This window comes from Giraffa tippelskirchi, chromosome 10, assembly GCF_054371585.1.
Source record: "Giraffa tippelskirchi isolate mGirTip1 chromosome 10, T2T-mGirTip1v1.2.pri, whole genome shotgun sequence".
Classification (NCBI taxonomy): Eukaryota; Metazoa; Chordata; class Mammalia; order Artiodactyla; family Giraffidae; genus Giraffa; species Giraffa tippelskirchi.
Window position 1 is genome coordinate 9,626,952 of NC_137284.1, and position 12,809 is coordinate 9,639,760.

The following is a 12,809-nucleotide window of genomic DNA, read 5'->3' on the forward strand; positions in this document are numbered from 1 at the left end:
CCAGCTGAGCCTCTTGGTCCCCTTGAAGCCCCTCACCAAATCCAAGCCAGTCACAGGAGAATGAAGTAGAGATCTGTCTGGAATACCTACCCTCCAGGAAGGTCAATATGCTTGTCAGTCCTGACCAGGACCCACAACCACATCATTCTGAGGTCACTGGAGTACCCCCACTTCACACACCCCAAAGGAAGCTCAAGTTATAGTGACAACAATCACACATTGGGCTGGCTGTAGTACCTTGGGGGCAGGGGTGGTAGTTACCTAGGAGAGCTCCGGCCTTTCTTAGCCCTGGCATTTTAGTATTTCCTCTCCCCTTGACCTGTGTCCAGGGGATGCTCTTGCTTGCATCTTAACTGTTAAGTTGACACACGATGTGGGTTTAAGCACAGCACATTGATGGTGGGTAGGGCGATCTGTGAAGACGATCAAAGCCTGACAAATGCAGTTTTCTCATTTGACTCTGCAACTCTTGGAGGAAAGGGGGGCTGCATAGGTTGGAAATTTATTTCATAATATTTGCTGAGTTCCTGGTACGTGCTAGGTATGGTACTGAGCCAGGTGCTGGAGGAAAAAAAAAAAGCCATGAATTAGTCAACTCCTTGCTCTCTTGGAGCTTACCTTCTAGTTTTCTATTTCATTTTATAGGCGAGGAAAGCAAGGCATAGATCTGTAGAAGGCAAAGGGCTGAGCTGAGATTTAAGCCCAGGCTGGATCCTCCTAAGGGATCTATGAGCGGTCACCCCCGCTCCAAGGCACTGTTTTCCCATTCCTCAGAAGCCCTTCTTATGGCCCTCCTTCCCTTTTCCTGTTTGAGCCCTGGGGTGCAGTGGCCATCTGTGCTTCAGCGCTAACCTTGGAGGTGCTGCCTACCGGCGGACGATGAAAGCAGGGGGCAGAGCGAGTTCGAGATAAACTAATCAGGGGGATCAGTAAACTAATCAGTAATGGGCGGGGTGTCGGCCTCAAGCCCCGCCCCGGCGTCTCTGCTGGTCGAATGCGCACGCGCGTCTCCCAGTAGCTCCGCCTATCATCGTGGGACGTCGGTAGCGCGCGACGCTGTCTCCGTATAAATGCGCTTGTAGCCGGGGTAGGAGCACTTCGGCCTGGAGAGCCTTGGCATTCAGACGTTTGGCTAGGTAGCGGCCCGCGACGGAGCCCGCCCCTGCTTCTAGCTGTGCCATGGCGGACGAGGGGAAGTCATACAACGGTCAGTGCTAGTCCTTAGGCCGGGGAGAGGGGCGATCTGGAGCCCCGCTGGGCAGCGCCGGCCTAGGCCGCAGCGCCGGGGCAGGAGGCCGCGAGGGGCCGGGTGTCCGCGGGAATCGGCTGTGGGTGGCGCGGGCCCGGGGCGAGGCAGTCCGGGCCCTGGCTGAACTCGAGGGTGGGTGCCCGGCTCGTTGACCGCAGAATCCTGACGTTGTGAGCACCTGCGGCTCGGAGCGGGTGGCTCGGCGGTGGGGTGACTGAATTCCTTTGAACTTTGTGGGTGGTAGATGCCTGTCAGTTCAGTTTGGCGGCTATACTAATGTGAGTCAGTGCCCTGTTCTTGGGCTGCCGGTGCCCTATTTTCTACCGCGCGTCCAGTCGGTCTTGCCCCCTCCCCCACCGTCCGCAGCTTTGGCTTAATATTTTAGACCTACACATTAACTCAGTGTTCTAGCCAGAACACTACATTGGGTTTAGGTCCAGAGTAGTGGTTAGGAGCACAGGACAGCTAAGGTTTCAATTCTAAGTTGGCCATGCCAATTTTGTGTGAGTTTAAGACTCAGGCCTGATTTTCCACCCCCGTAAGGAGGATAGAAACAGTACCTGTCTCCTAAGTTTGTCTCCGTGTGTGTGTGTGTGTGTGTGTGTGTGTGTGTATTAAAACGAGATCGTGTGTGTGTCGAGCGCCTGACATCGGATAAAGTTCTCAATAGATGTTAACTGCACCTTCTAGTCATTTATTTTTTCCCTAGGGTCATTTCATGAGATTGAATGTTTGCGGAGTACTATGCATTAGACAGACCTTTGGGGGGAATCATAGGTCTCTTTTTAAGAAGCCATTTCTACACACCACGGTTGAGAGGACCATATTCCTGGAGAACATTCAAGGACCCTTGGTGAACCACCCTAACTGCCACTAGCACCTGAATTCAGGAGTTGTCTCCTGAGTTAAGAGGCATTTCTGACCAAGGAAACTTAAGAGTTCACTCCCTGAGCATCATGATGAGGGCCTAACTCATAATGTATGGAGGGATGGACGGATGGATGCTGCTGCTGCTAAGTCACTTCAGTTGTGTCCGACTCTGTGTGACCCCATAGATGGCAGCACACCGGGCTCCTCCGTCTCTGAGATTCTCCAGGCAAGAATACTGGAGTGGGTTGCCATTTCCTTCTCCTGGACGGAAGAATGAAAATAGCCACTGTCTCTTGAGACTTCCATGCCAAGACAAGGCTTCTCAAATTCTCGGTGTGAAAGGACCACTTTTCATTTGCAATCAGTTCATCCTCTAATCAGTTAAAGACACTTTTGTGAAATAAGTTAAGACACCAAGTTGCTGAAACTGTGTCTAATTCTTACTCTTAGTTTCTGTAATAAACTTAAATGTGCATTAAAAAAAAAAGAGAGAGTTCACTCCCTGAACTTCGGAGTTTGAGAATAAGATTTATAAAAGAAACCATTTGATTGATCATATTTGTAATTGTAGGCAAAAGGAGTATTGATTACTGGGAGTTAATGTAATCATCGTGATTGGTTTACCTGGATATGAGAGAGGTCACTTGGGGTTAAGTGGTTGTGGGTGGGCAGACAGCAGATTTCAGGTGACTTTTCGGAGAGTGAGTTGTGCCCAGTTACACTTGGGTCACTCGCACTTCAACATTCACTTCAGAGTGGCAGTTTTTTAGTGTGGTTGACTTACAACATCATGTTAGTTTTCAGGTATGACATGAAAGCGAACATAGTGACTCAGTATTATGATAGATTATACTCCATTAAAAGTTATTACAAAATAATGGCTGTCACACCCCATGCAATAATATATCATTGTTGCCTATCCATTTTATACTTAGTAGTTGGTATCTCTTAATCCCATAACCTTATCTTCCCCCTCCTGCTTTCCCTTTCCCCACTGATAACCACAAGTTTGTTATCTATATCTGTGAGTCTGTTTCTGTTTTGCTAAATATATTCATGTTAGTTTTTACATATGTGATATCATACAGTATTTGTCTTTTTCTGTCTGACTTATTTCACTAAGTATAATAACCTCCAAGTCCATTCATGTTGTTGCAGTGGCAAGATTTCATTCTTTTTTATGGCTGAGCAGTATTTCGTGTGTGTGTGTGTGTGTGAATACAACACATCTTCTTTATCCATTAGTCCCTTGATGGACACATGGGTTGCTTCCATATCTTGCCCACTGTAAACAGTGTTGCTGTGATCAATGAGATGCAGGTATCTTTTTTTATTGGCCTGAAAACAAGTGAAGCTCATACGTATTCTTTGGTTTTTCTTAGTTTTGATGCTTTTTTAAAAAAAATTTATATTGGAGTATAGTTGATTTATAGTGTTGTGTTACTTTCAGGTGTACAGCAAAGTGATTCAGTTATACATATATCTATTGTTTTTCAGATTCTTTTCTCATGGAGGTTATTACAGAGTACTGGGTAGAGTTCCCTGTGCTATACAGTAGGTCCTTGTTGATTATCTGTTGCAGATATAGTAGTGTGTAGATGTTAATCCCAACTTTGTAATTTATGCATGTACCTTTTTTGATTAGTACTTTTTGTTTTTGTCTGGATGTATAATTGGAGTGGATTTGCAGGATCATATGGTAGTTCTAGTTTCAGTTTTTTGAGGAGAGAACAAGACTTAAAAGAAGCCTTTAAATTGGTCATATTCGTAACTGACATTTGTGCCTTATAGGCAAAAGAAGTATTGTTTACTGAAAGCTGATGTAATCATTGTGATTGACTTTTCCAGATGTGATCAGATTTTGAGTAGGGGCAGTCTTAGAGAATGAATTTATGGTTACCAAGGAGAGGTGGGTAGGGAAGGGACAGATTGGGAGTTTGGGATGGACATGCACACACTGTTAGATTTAAAATGAATAACCAACAAGGACCTGCTGTATAGCACAGGGAGCACTGCTCAGTATTCCATTAACAATCCATTTGGGGAAAGAATCTGAAAAAGGATAGATACATGTATAGGTGTAATTGAATCACTTTGTTGTACACCTGAAACTAACACAATGTTATTAATCAGCGATATTCCAGTGTAAAATAAAAAGTTAAGAAGATTTCTTTGAGTAGGGTTAAGTAGATTTGGGAGGCTGAGAAAAGCAGACTTCAGGTGACTCTCAGGAGTCTGAGTTGTATCCAGTTGCACTTGAGACACTTCCATATTCTGCTTCTCCTTTCTCTAGTTCCAGTTTCTGCTTCACTTTTCTAAAAAGACTTCACACAGTCTTCCAGTCACTGATGTTGCCACCCCATGGAGAGGGTTCTTTCCCTGGACAGGCAGAGGAGTTTGCACAGAGGTGGGCTCTGCGGTGACTGTGTATCTCATCTGATAGTTCAGGGTGCTGGATAGTGTGATTGCCAAGCAAGGTAGCTGAACCAGTGGTGTATTTTCTTCTCTTCTTTTTTAAATATCTGAATATTTATTTGGCTGCACCAGGTCTTAGTTGCAGCACATGGGATCTTTTTTTTCTAATTGTGGCATGCAAACTCTTAGTCAAGGCATGTGGAATCCAGTTCCCTGACCACGGGTCAGACTCAGGGCCCTCTGCATTGGGAGTGGGGAGTCTTAGCCACTGGACCACCAGTGAAGTCCCTCCAGTGGTGTATTTTCCAATTTTTGTTCTGTTTCCAAACCCAGAGCACGATGATCGAGTTAGTTTCCCTCAAAGAAGAAAGAAAGGCCGGGGCCCTTTCCGGTGGAAGTCTGGCGAGGGGAACCGGAGGTCCGGAAGAGGGGGCTCCAGCGTTCGGTCCTCCCGCCTGGAGGATGATGATAGAGATGTGGCGATGAGCGATGTCCAGGATGCTCCCCGAGTACGATAGTAAGTAACCAGTTGCTCTGGTTTGAATTTAGCAGCCCCCTCATTTATGTGGCCCTCTTAACTGCCCATGTCATTTCTCTTCCCACCTGGAAGGGAGAAATGCCGGGACCAGCTTACCGGTAGTTGATAGTTGTGGTCCTGAAAACAGTGCAGGAAGATCTTTGAGAAGACATTCCTAACCTTTGTGAATGTTTTATTCTCTCCTCCCCCACAGCACCCCCTATGCTGCACGACCTAACCGTCGGGGTGATAACTGGAACGAGCGGACTCGAATTCATGTTACCCTGCCCCTGCGGAGAGATCGAGCTGCTGCAGAGAGGGGAGGGGCTGGCACCAGCCAGGATGGGACGTCCAAGAACTGGTTTAAGATTACAGTGAGTATCCTGAGAGGTCCGTGGAGCAGAGGAGCTCAGGGGCTGGGCTCAGAGTTAAGGTGTTTACCTCTCACATTACAAAATCAGCTGTTTACTCCACAATCAGGGAACCATTCTTGCTGCTAAGAATCAATATTTTAGAGCATCTATGAGCAGCTTCAGAAAAGAAGGAGGCAGCAGGGTGGGGAGGCCATGAAAGGGAAGTGTGATAATTGTGGTTGGCGGGTGGGAGAGCTCCTCCAGGTGTGAGGAGCTGAGTGTGGAGCGGGGGACCCTGGAGTTCTCTGAAGGGCAGATAGGTTATAAATGATGTCTTAGAACTTGTAGAGTCAAACATTTGTATCCTTTGAGGAATAATAAGTATAAATGGACAGAAAGGGGGTTAAGAAATTCATATTTGGCTTGAGTAGCATACTTTATTTTTTTGGCCTCACTGTGCAACCTGTGGGATCTTAGTTCTCTGACCAGGGATTGAATTCCCAGCAGTGGAAGCTCGGAGTCCTAACCACTGAAGCAGCAGGGAATTCCCAGAAAAGTTTTAAATTGACCGTTTCTCCAGAGAGTCTTTTAGGGCTCGGCAGATGAGCTGAAAGGAGCCCTGGAGGGGTCTGCTGTTCATTTAGTGACATGCTGTTGCTGTCTCTTCTCTTTCTCCCATCTAGATCCCTTACGGCAGGAAATACGACAAGTCATGGCTCCTGAATGTGATTCAGAGCAAGTGCAGTGTCCCTTTTACTCCCATTGAGGTAAGAGAAGGTCCGAGTGGCTGACTGCACACCAAGGAGGGTGGAGGTACCAGCTGGGCTGGGGGCTCTGGGCTCCAGGTCTAATGCCCTTGTTCCCTCTTCTTGCAGTTTCACTATGAAAACACGCGGGCCCAGTTTTTTGTGGAGGACGCCAGTACCGCCTCTGCACTGAAGGCTGTTAACTATAAGATTCTGGATCGGGAGAACCGCAGGGTGTGTATGAAGGGCCTGGTTTGGTTGGGGGTGGGGACTGGTGCTCAGGGCATAGACTGAGTCTTGGTCCTGGGGCTCAGGCCTTCCTGGAGCTCACCCTGTCCGTGTGTGTCTCCCCTGCAGATATCTATCATCATCAACTCCTCTTCTCCACCCCATTCTGTGCAGAATGAACTGAAGCCAGAACAAGTAGAGCAGCTAAAGGTGAGGCCGGCACCTGAGTCTTAGTGGTTTCCCCTCCTCCCACCCTCCCCCCCAACAACTCCAGTGACCACTGAACCCTCTGTCTTCCTCTGCAGCTGATCATGAGCAAACGATACGATGGCTCCCAGCAAGCACTTGACCTCAAGGGCCTCCGTTCAGACCCAGGTACAGGTCGGATACAGGTTGATTCTGCCTCACCCATTCTTAGATTGGTGGAGACAGAGGGGCATCTGTCAGTAGGGAACATCTGAGGGTGCTGTGGTGGGCACGCTGGCCTGGGCAGGCCCTCTCAGACTTCCCTTTGCTTCCTGCAGACTTAGTGGCGCAGAACATTGACGTTATCCTGAACCGTAGAAGCTGCATGGCAGCCACCCTGCGAATCATCGAAGAGAACATCCCTGAGGTGAGGCCTTTGTCCCACTAGGTGGGAGGAAGCAGGGTCGGGTACGTAGGATGGGGTTGGGAGGCAGGTTTGTTTCTCATCCCCGGCCGGTGGTGCTTCCTCTAAATTCTCCTCTCCCCACAGCTATTGTCCTTGAACTTGAGCAACAACAAGCTCTACCGGCTGGATGACTTGTCCAGCATTGTGCAGAAAGCACCCAATCTAAAGACCCTAAATCTCTCTGGAAATGAGGTGAGTTTGAGAGCCCGGCTGTGTTTGGGTAGGGTGGGCAGAGGTGGAGAGAGCTTGCCTCGTGGCATCAAGAGGCAGGGAGGGCATTTAAGAGATGACGATGGGGGTGGGGGGATCTAGCTGGCTTTCTTTACCAACGTGTCTTTCCTGCCTTTCCTCCCTATCCTTTGCAGCTAAAGTCTGAGCGGGAGTTGGACAAGATCAAAGGGCTGAAGCTGGAAGAGCTCTGGCTTGACGGAAACACCCTGTGCGACACCTTCCGAGACCAGTCCACCTACATCAGGTCAGTTATGAGCTTTATCTCCCCTCCTGGGGACCTTCACCCCCTAGGAGGCTGAGCTGATGCACCCTGACCACTGCCCATCTGCAGGAGATGTACAGCCCTCAGCTGGAACCACCTGTCCTTGGGGCGATCACGTGTTCCTCCATTTTGTCTGCCCGTGACCCCTAGCTTTGCCCCAGGCCTCCTTTCCTTTCTTCTCACCTGACTGCCTGTTTGCTGGTTCTGTGGCGTTTCTCCTTCCTTCCTGAACATAGCCTTCTCTAGACTCTCCCTCCCCTTTTGTTTCAAGAAGAGCATCTCCCTTTCTCTACCATGACCATGGGGTGTCTTGCATATTACACCCTCATGTGTGGAGCTGCTTTGAGCCAAGAGCCTGGTACCCCTGGGCAGGGAAAGCCCTCCCTCCCTGGGACTTCCTGCTGATGGGCCTTCCCTCCTCTGTCCGGTGACAGCCCCTCTTGCCCTGCTGCCAAGAGGGGCTCAATTCTCACAATCGCTTTGCCCAAGGCTATTGCCTGGGTTTTCCTGCCCATGCTGAGGTTGAGGCCTCCTGGTGGCTGGTGCCATGCACTCTGTCGCTCTTGCCCAATGCTGTGAGCTGGGCCCTCCCTGGAGGAGAAACCTGGGTTCCCTAAGACACGTGACCAGAGCCGGGGCCCCGCCAGCAGGCGAGGGAATCCCAAGGCAGGTGCTGGGCGTGGAGGCCACGGGGGCATAGGCCATCCAGGAGACAGAGAACTGACCCTCTCTGGGGGCACTGCCCCTCCCTCACTCGCACACCTCACATCACCCTGCTTGGCCCCGGAGGATGGCTGGTTAGCCAGAGACGGGTAAGATTCCTCAGGGAAGGAACAACCTAAGACAGGCACAGTCGCAGAGGGGCCATCAGGAGAGAACTTGGGGGCCAACAGTGGTGGGGCACAGACCCTCACCCCCCCAACTTTGCAGGGGCCTGAACCCTCACCCCTTCGGAGGGAGATCTCCTGCCCCCATGGCTGCTTTGCTTCCCACGCCCAGCTCAGATCGGGACCCAGGTAGCAGACAGACACGCGGCCAATAGCAGCTGCCCTCTCACCACAGCAAAGATGTGTTTCTCATTTCCTCCTTGGACCACAGGGAGAAGGGAGCCGAAAGAGAGGGCTGTGTCAGGTGCCTCTTTCCCTTTGTTCTCCCTGGTCTTTCTAAATGACTCTTCACCATGCGGTGCTGTCGCTTTGTCTTTGCTTTCTCTTTCCTTTTTCTCTTTCCTCGCCTGAATCTCCCCCATCTCTTCTTTGCCCCCTCCTCTCCTTCCTTTTCTCTCTCCTCTCCCCTCTCTTCCTCCTTGGCCTCTCCTCTTCCTGAGCCTTGCTTGTCTCCCTGCCCCAACATCCTGTGCCATTTCTGTGGTGTGTTCTGGTCTTGGCCACGGCCAGACCTGGCAGAAGTGATGGATACCTGTTGAGGCAGCGGAGCCCTTGGGCTCCCACCCCATTCCCTCCTCCCGGGGCTGCACAGGTGAGTAGGTGGAAGGTAAGGGGGTCAAGGATGGAGAAGAGGTCCTGGCTTAATGCCTGGGCTGGGAGTGCTGCTCCTGCAGTGCTCGGAGTCAGGCAGAGAGAGTCGTCCTTCAAGGCAGTCATTTTTGGATGCCCCAGACGAGGTGGGGAGTGGGGTTATTTTTCCTGGAGCTCAGAGGCAGGGGAAGAGTGAGAGCACAGGAGGATGGGATGGGCTGTCCCTCAGGCACGGGTGTTTTTGCTCCTAGAGCAGCCCAGGAGGCACAGTGGCTCTGAAACATTACTCACTTATGTCCCGTTCTTGACAGCGCCGTTCGAGAGCGATTTCCCAAACTACTACGACTGGTGAGTACCTAATTTTTTTCATTCTCTTCTGAGGAGCATAGCACCTCCCACCCTCAAAGTCTTGGCTAACGTGCCTTTATATGATCACTAGTTTGGGGATATGGAGCCCTCTGAGAATCTAACAAAGATTTCATATATATATTAACAAAGGTTGTAATCCTTCTTCCCAGAAAAATGCCTGTAGATGATAGTTGCATCTATCAGGATTCATAGACCCCTTTCCATTTCTTTCTCTTACTTGACCTCTGACCCTTTTACTCTTAGTTCTCCCATCTAATTACTCATCCAGCCTTTAGAAAAAAAATTATTTATTTGGCTCCGCTGGGTCTTAGTTGTGGCCCATCAACTCTTAGTTACAGCATGTGGGATCTAGTTACCTGACCAGGGATTGAACCCAAGCCCTCTGCATCGGGAGTGGGAAGCCTTAGCCTTGGATTGCCAGGGAAGTCCCTCATCTAGCCTTCTTTCACTAGATTATATCATCGTCTTTCACTTCCTTTCTGCAGGATGGCCATGAGTTACCCCCACCAATTGCCTTTGATGTTGAAGCCCCCACAACATTACCGCCCTGCAAGGTAAGTGGTGGGGTGGCATCTGGGGGGCAAGAGCTAGAACTCATGTTGGGAGGAGAGTCCTGGTATCATGGTCCTATTTGATTGGAGTCTGCTTGATTCCAGGGAAGCTACTTTGGAACAGAGACCCTGAAGAATCTGGTCCTGCACTTCTTGCAGCAGTAAGTATCTTGGGTGTCCTGAGGCTGGGGAGTGGTGGGCTAGCCCCAGCACAGCTCAGTCTTGGGGAGCTGCCAGCCCCTTTGTGAATCCAGCTTGTGGAGCTCAACCCTCCCCTTTCGTTTGCCCCACAGGTACTATGCGGTTTATGACTCAGGAGACCGGCAACGGCTCCTGGATGCCTACCATGATGGAGCCTGCTGTTCCCTGAGCATTCCCTTCACCCCCCAGAACCCTGCCCGGTGAGTAGCACATCCCAGAACCTGCCCAGGACCAGACTTGCTCAGCAGACACTGGCCAGCACGTACAGCATCGCCGCTGCTCTGACCACTGCCTCTTTTTCTTATTCCCCCAGAAGCAACTTGGCCGAGTACTTCAAAGATAGCAGGAATGTGAAGAAGCTTAAAGACCCTAGTAAGTGTGTGATGTGAGCCAAACAGGTTGGGAGAAGGGCAGGGGAAGGAGTGAGTCTGGGCTCAGTGTGTGGCAGCTCCTAACCTCGGCATCTTCTTTTCCCGCAGCCCTGCGGTTCCGACTGCTGAAGCACACACGTCTCAACGTGGTGGCCTTCCTCAATGAGTTGCCCAAAACTCAGCATGACATCAATTCCTTTGTGGTAGACATAAGTGCGCAGACAGTAAGCACCTATTTCTCCCTTGAGAGAAGTGTGGATTTGGGGAAGGGGCAGTCCTTAAGAGGCAAGGAGGGACTTGGGCTCTGCTGGGAGCCTACATGGTACCTGATGTTGCTGCTTCTCTTTCAGAGCACATTGCTGTGTTTCTCTGTCAATGGAGTCTTCAAAGAAGGTAAGTATTTTTGGAGTCCTGAGTTTGGTGGAGTGGTCTCCCTGTCCCAGCTAGTCATTCTGAGCACTATGAACTTCCCAGCTCCCTTCTCTTCTCTTCTTCCCTGGCCACCTTCTCCCTTTCTGCCCCCAAGCCTGTCCTTACCTGTCTTTCCTGTCTGGGCTATGGGAACAGCCTGAGGATTAGAAGGACACAGACTTTGGAGGCAGACAGTTCTGAGCTTCCATCCCCAATCTTGGTCCTCTGTGTCTGTGAGCAATTTACGTGACCTCTGAACCTGTTTGTAACAGAAGGGGATTTGTAATAGGCATCTCATTACATGTTTGGGGAGTGAGTGAAGTGATTTATAAAGTGCCTGACACAGGGCCTGGCCCACAGATACAAATAAATAACTAGTGGGATAAAAGTGTTACTGTTGTCCTCTCTAACCTCTGACACTCCTCCCTGCTCTGCTCATCTGTGCACACATAATCACCCCTGTTTGGCCTGCTTAGGGTTCTCTGTATCAAATCAGACTATGATTTTTGAGACGTTGTTTGAAAACATAAAGCATGAATGACTTTGACGAGTCATCACCATTGGTATCATTGCAGTGGATGGAAAGTCTAGGGACTCCTTGCGAGCCTTTACCCGGACGTTCGTCGCTGTTCCTGCCAGCAATTCAGGGTGAGTGTCTGACTTACCATGTTGAGCCCTAGTCCCAATGCATGACTGCCACTGTGGAAAAGTGGTTTAACAATATTCACTTCCTAAGTCTGTTGTAAAGGTAAATGAGGGTTGGGGAAGAATGTATAATTCCAGTCTGCTTGGTAGATAATCCCATATGTGGAGTCCATAGGAAAGGGGGTAAATGATAAAGCAACCTCATGGGTATTGAAAGACTCTGAATGTCAAGTGAGAATAGGAATGATGTTGGGACGATGAGGTTATCTTCTGTCTGTCCAGCTGTCTAAGGTGCTTTTTGTCTCCAAGGTTGTGCATCGTCAACGATGAGCTGTTTGTGCGGAATGCCAGTGCTGATGAGATCCAGAGAGCCTTTGCCATGCCTGCACCCACACCTTCCTCCAGCCCAGTGCCCACCCTCTCCCCAGAGCAGCAGGAAATGCTGCAGGCATTCTCTACCCAGTCTGGCATGAACCTTGAGTGGTCCCAGAAGTGAGTACTGAGCATGTGTAGGAAATGGGGTGAACTGAGGCTGGTGGTGAAAAATAAGTGCCCCTAAAATTTTTAAAGCCAAAACTTGTGGTTCTAATGGAGGTGCCTGTACTTCCCCTGTTCCAGGTGCCTTCAGGACAACAACTGGGACTACACCAGATCTGCCCAGGCCTTTACTCATCTCAAGGTAAGGAAGACTTGAAAATAGGTGGCAAAGAGAGCTCCAGGCCTTCAAGAGGGTCAGGTAGGCTCGGGACACAGCATGGACCGTCTGGCTCTACTGACCTTTTTATGTTTCTTTAAGGCCAAGGGCGAGATCCCAGAAGTGGCATTCATGAAGTGATCCATAGTCCTGCCCCAGAAGACCCCTGTAAATAGCCCCTGGATGTACTGATGTCTCCTCTCCGGCCCGAGGCCGCCCTGTGACTGTGACCGAGGAGGGAGGGCTGCTGGATCCTTCTCCTCACCTGCCTTCTGGAAGCCTCCAGAAGATTGAGCCTCCCTGGTGCCAGGAAGCCAAAGCTTACTTTGTAGAACTGACACTAAAATACCCGAAGGACTTAGGTGCTTTGTGTACTTAACCCCAGGATCCTCCCTACTTTTTAAGATAAAGAATGGTATTGTATTTGGTGTCAAGCATGCCGAGTTATTTTAGCCTTACCCTTCACAAGCGTGGGCGGGACTGAGGGGTGGGCCCCGCCCGCCTCGCCTGGGACTGAAGGACTCCGGGGGTGGGGCGGGGCCAGTTGGCAGGAAATCCCGCCCCGG

General features: G+C 50.1%; 1 protein-coding gene and 1 long non-coding RNA gene across 5 annotated transcripts; one reads left to right on the plus strand and one right to left on the minus strand.

The window, feature by feature from the left end:
* Positions 1-445: 445 nt before the first annotated feature.
* Positions 446-1,098, minus strand: LOC145523771 (uncharacterized). The gene is made up of 2 exons (XR_014066881.1): positions 853-1,098; positions 446-561 (listed from the first exon to the last, which is right to left on the minus strand). It is a non-coding gene; the product is annotated as an uncharacterized LOC145523771 (long non-coding RNA).
* On the plus strand, positions 1,096-12,666 carry NXF1 (nuclear RNA export factor 1). Of its 4 annotated transcripts, none has more exons than XM_081534644.1 (21): positions 1,096-1,207; positions 4,868-5,051; positions 5,266-5,425; positions 6,088-6,171; positions 6,280-6,384; positions 6,508-6,588; positions 6,684-6,753; positions 6,903-6,991; positions 7,115-7,222; positions 7,396-7,505; positions 9,313-9,349; positions 9,856-9,924; positions 10,027-10,082; positions 10,215-10,322; positions 10,436-10,494; positions 10,602-10,717; positions 10,844-10,886; positions 11,480-11,552; positions 11,859-12,041; positions 12,168-12,228; positions 12,346-12,666. In XM_081534644.1, the coding sequence occupies exons 1-21, from the start codon at positions 1,180-1,182 to the stop codon at positions 12,382-12,384; spliced, it is 1,863 nt and encodes a 620-aa protein (XP_081390770.1). In that variant the 5' UTR covers positions 1,096-1,179; the 3' UTR covers positions 12,385-12,666. The 4 variants fall into 4 exon arrangements, with proteins under 4 accessions (XP_081390770.1, XP_081390772.1, XP_081390771.1 ...); XM_081534646.1 differs by lacking the exon at positions 1,096-1,207 and adding an exon at positions 1,335-1,419; XM_081534645.1 differs by lacking the exon at positions 1,096-1,207 and adding an exon at positions 1,356-1,527.
* Positions 12,667-12,809: the final 143 nt, after the last annotated feature.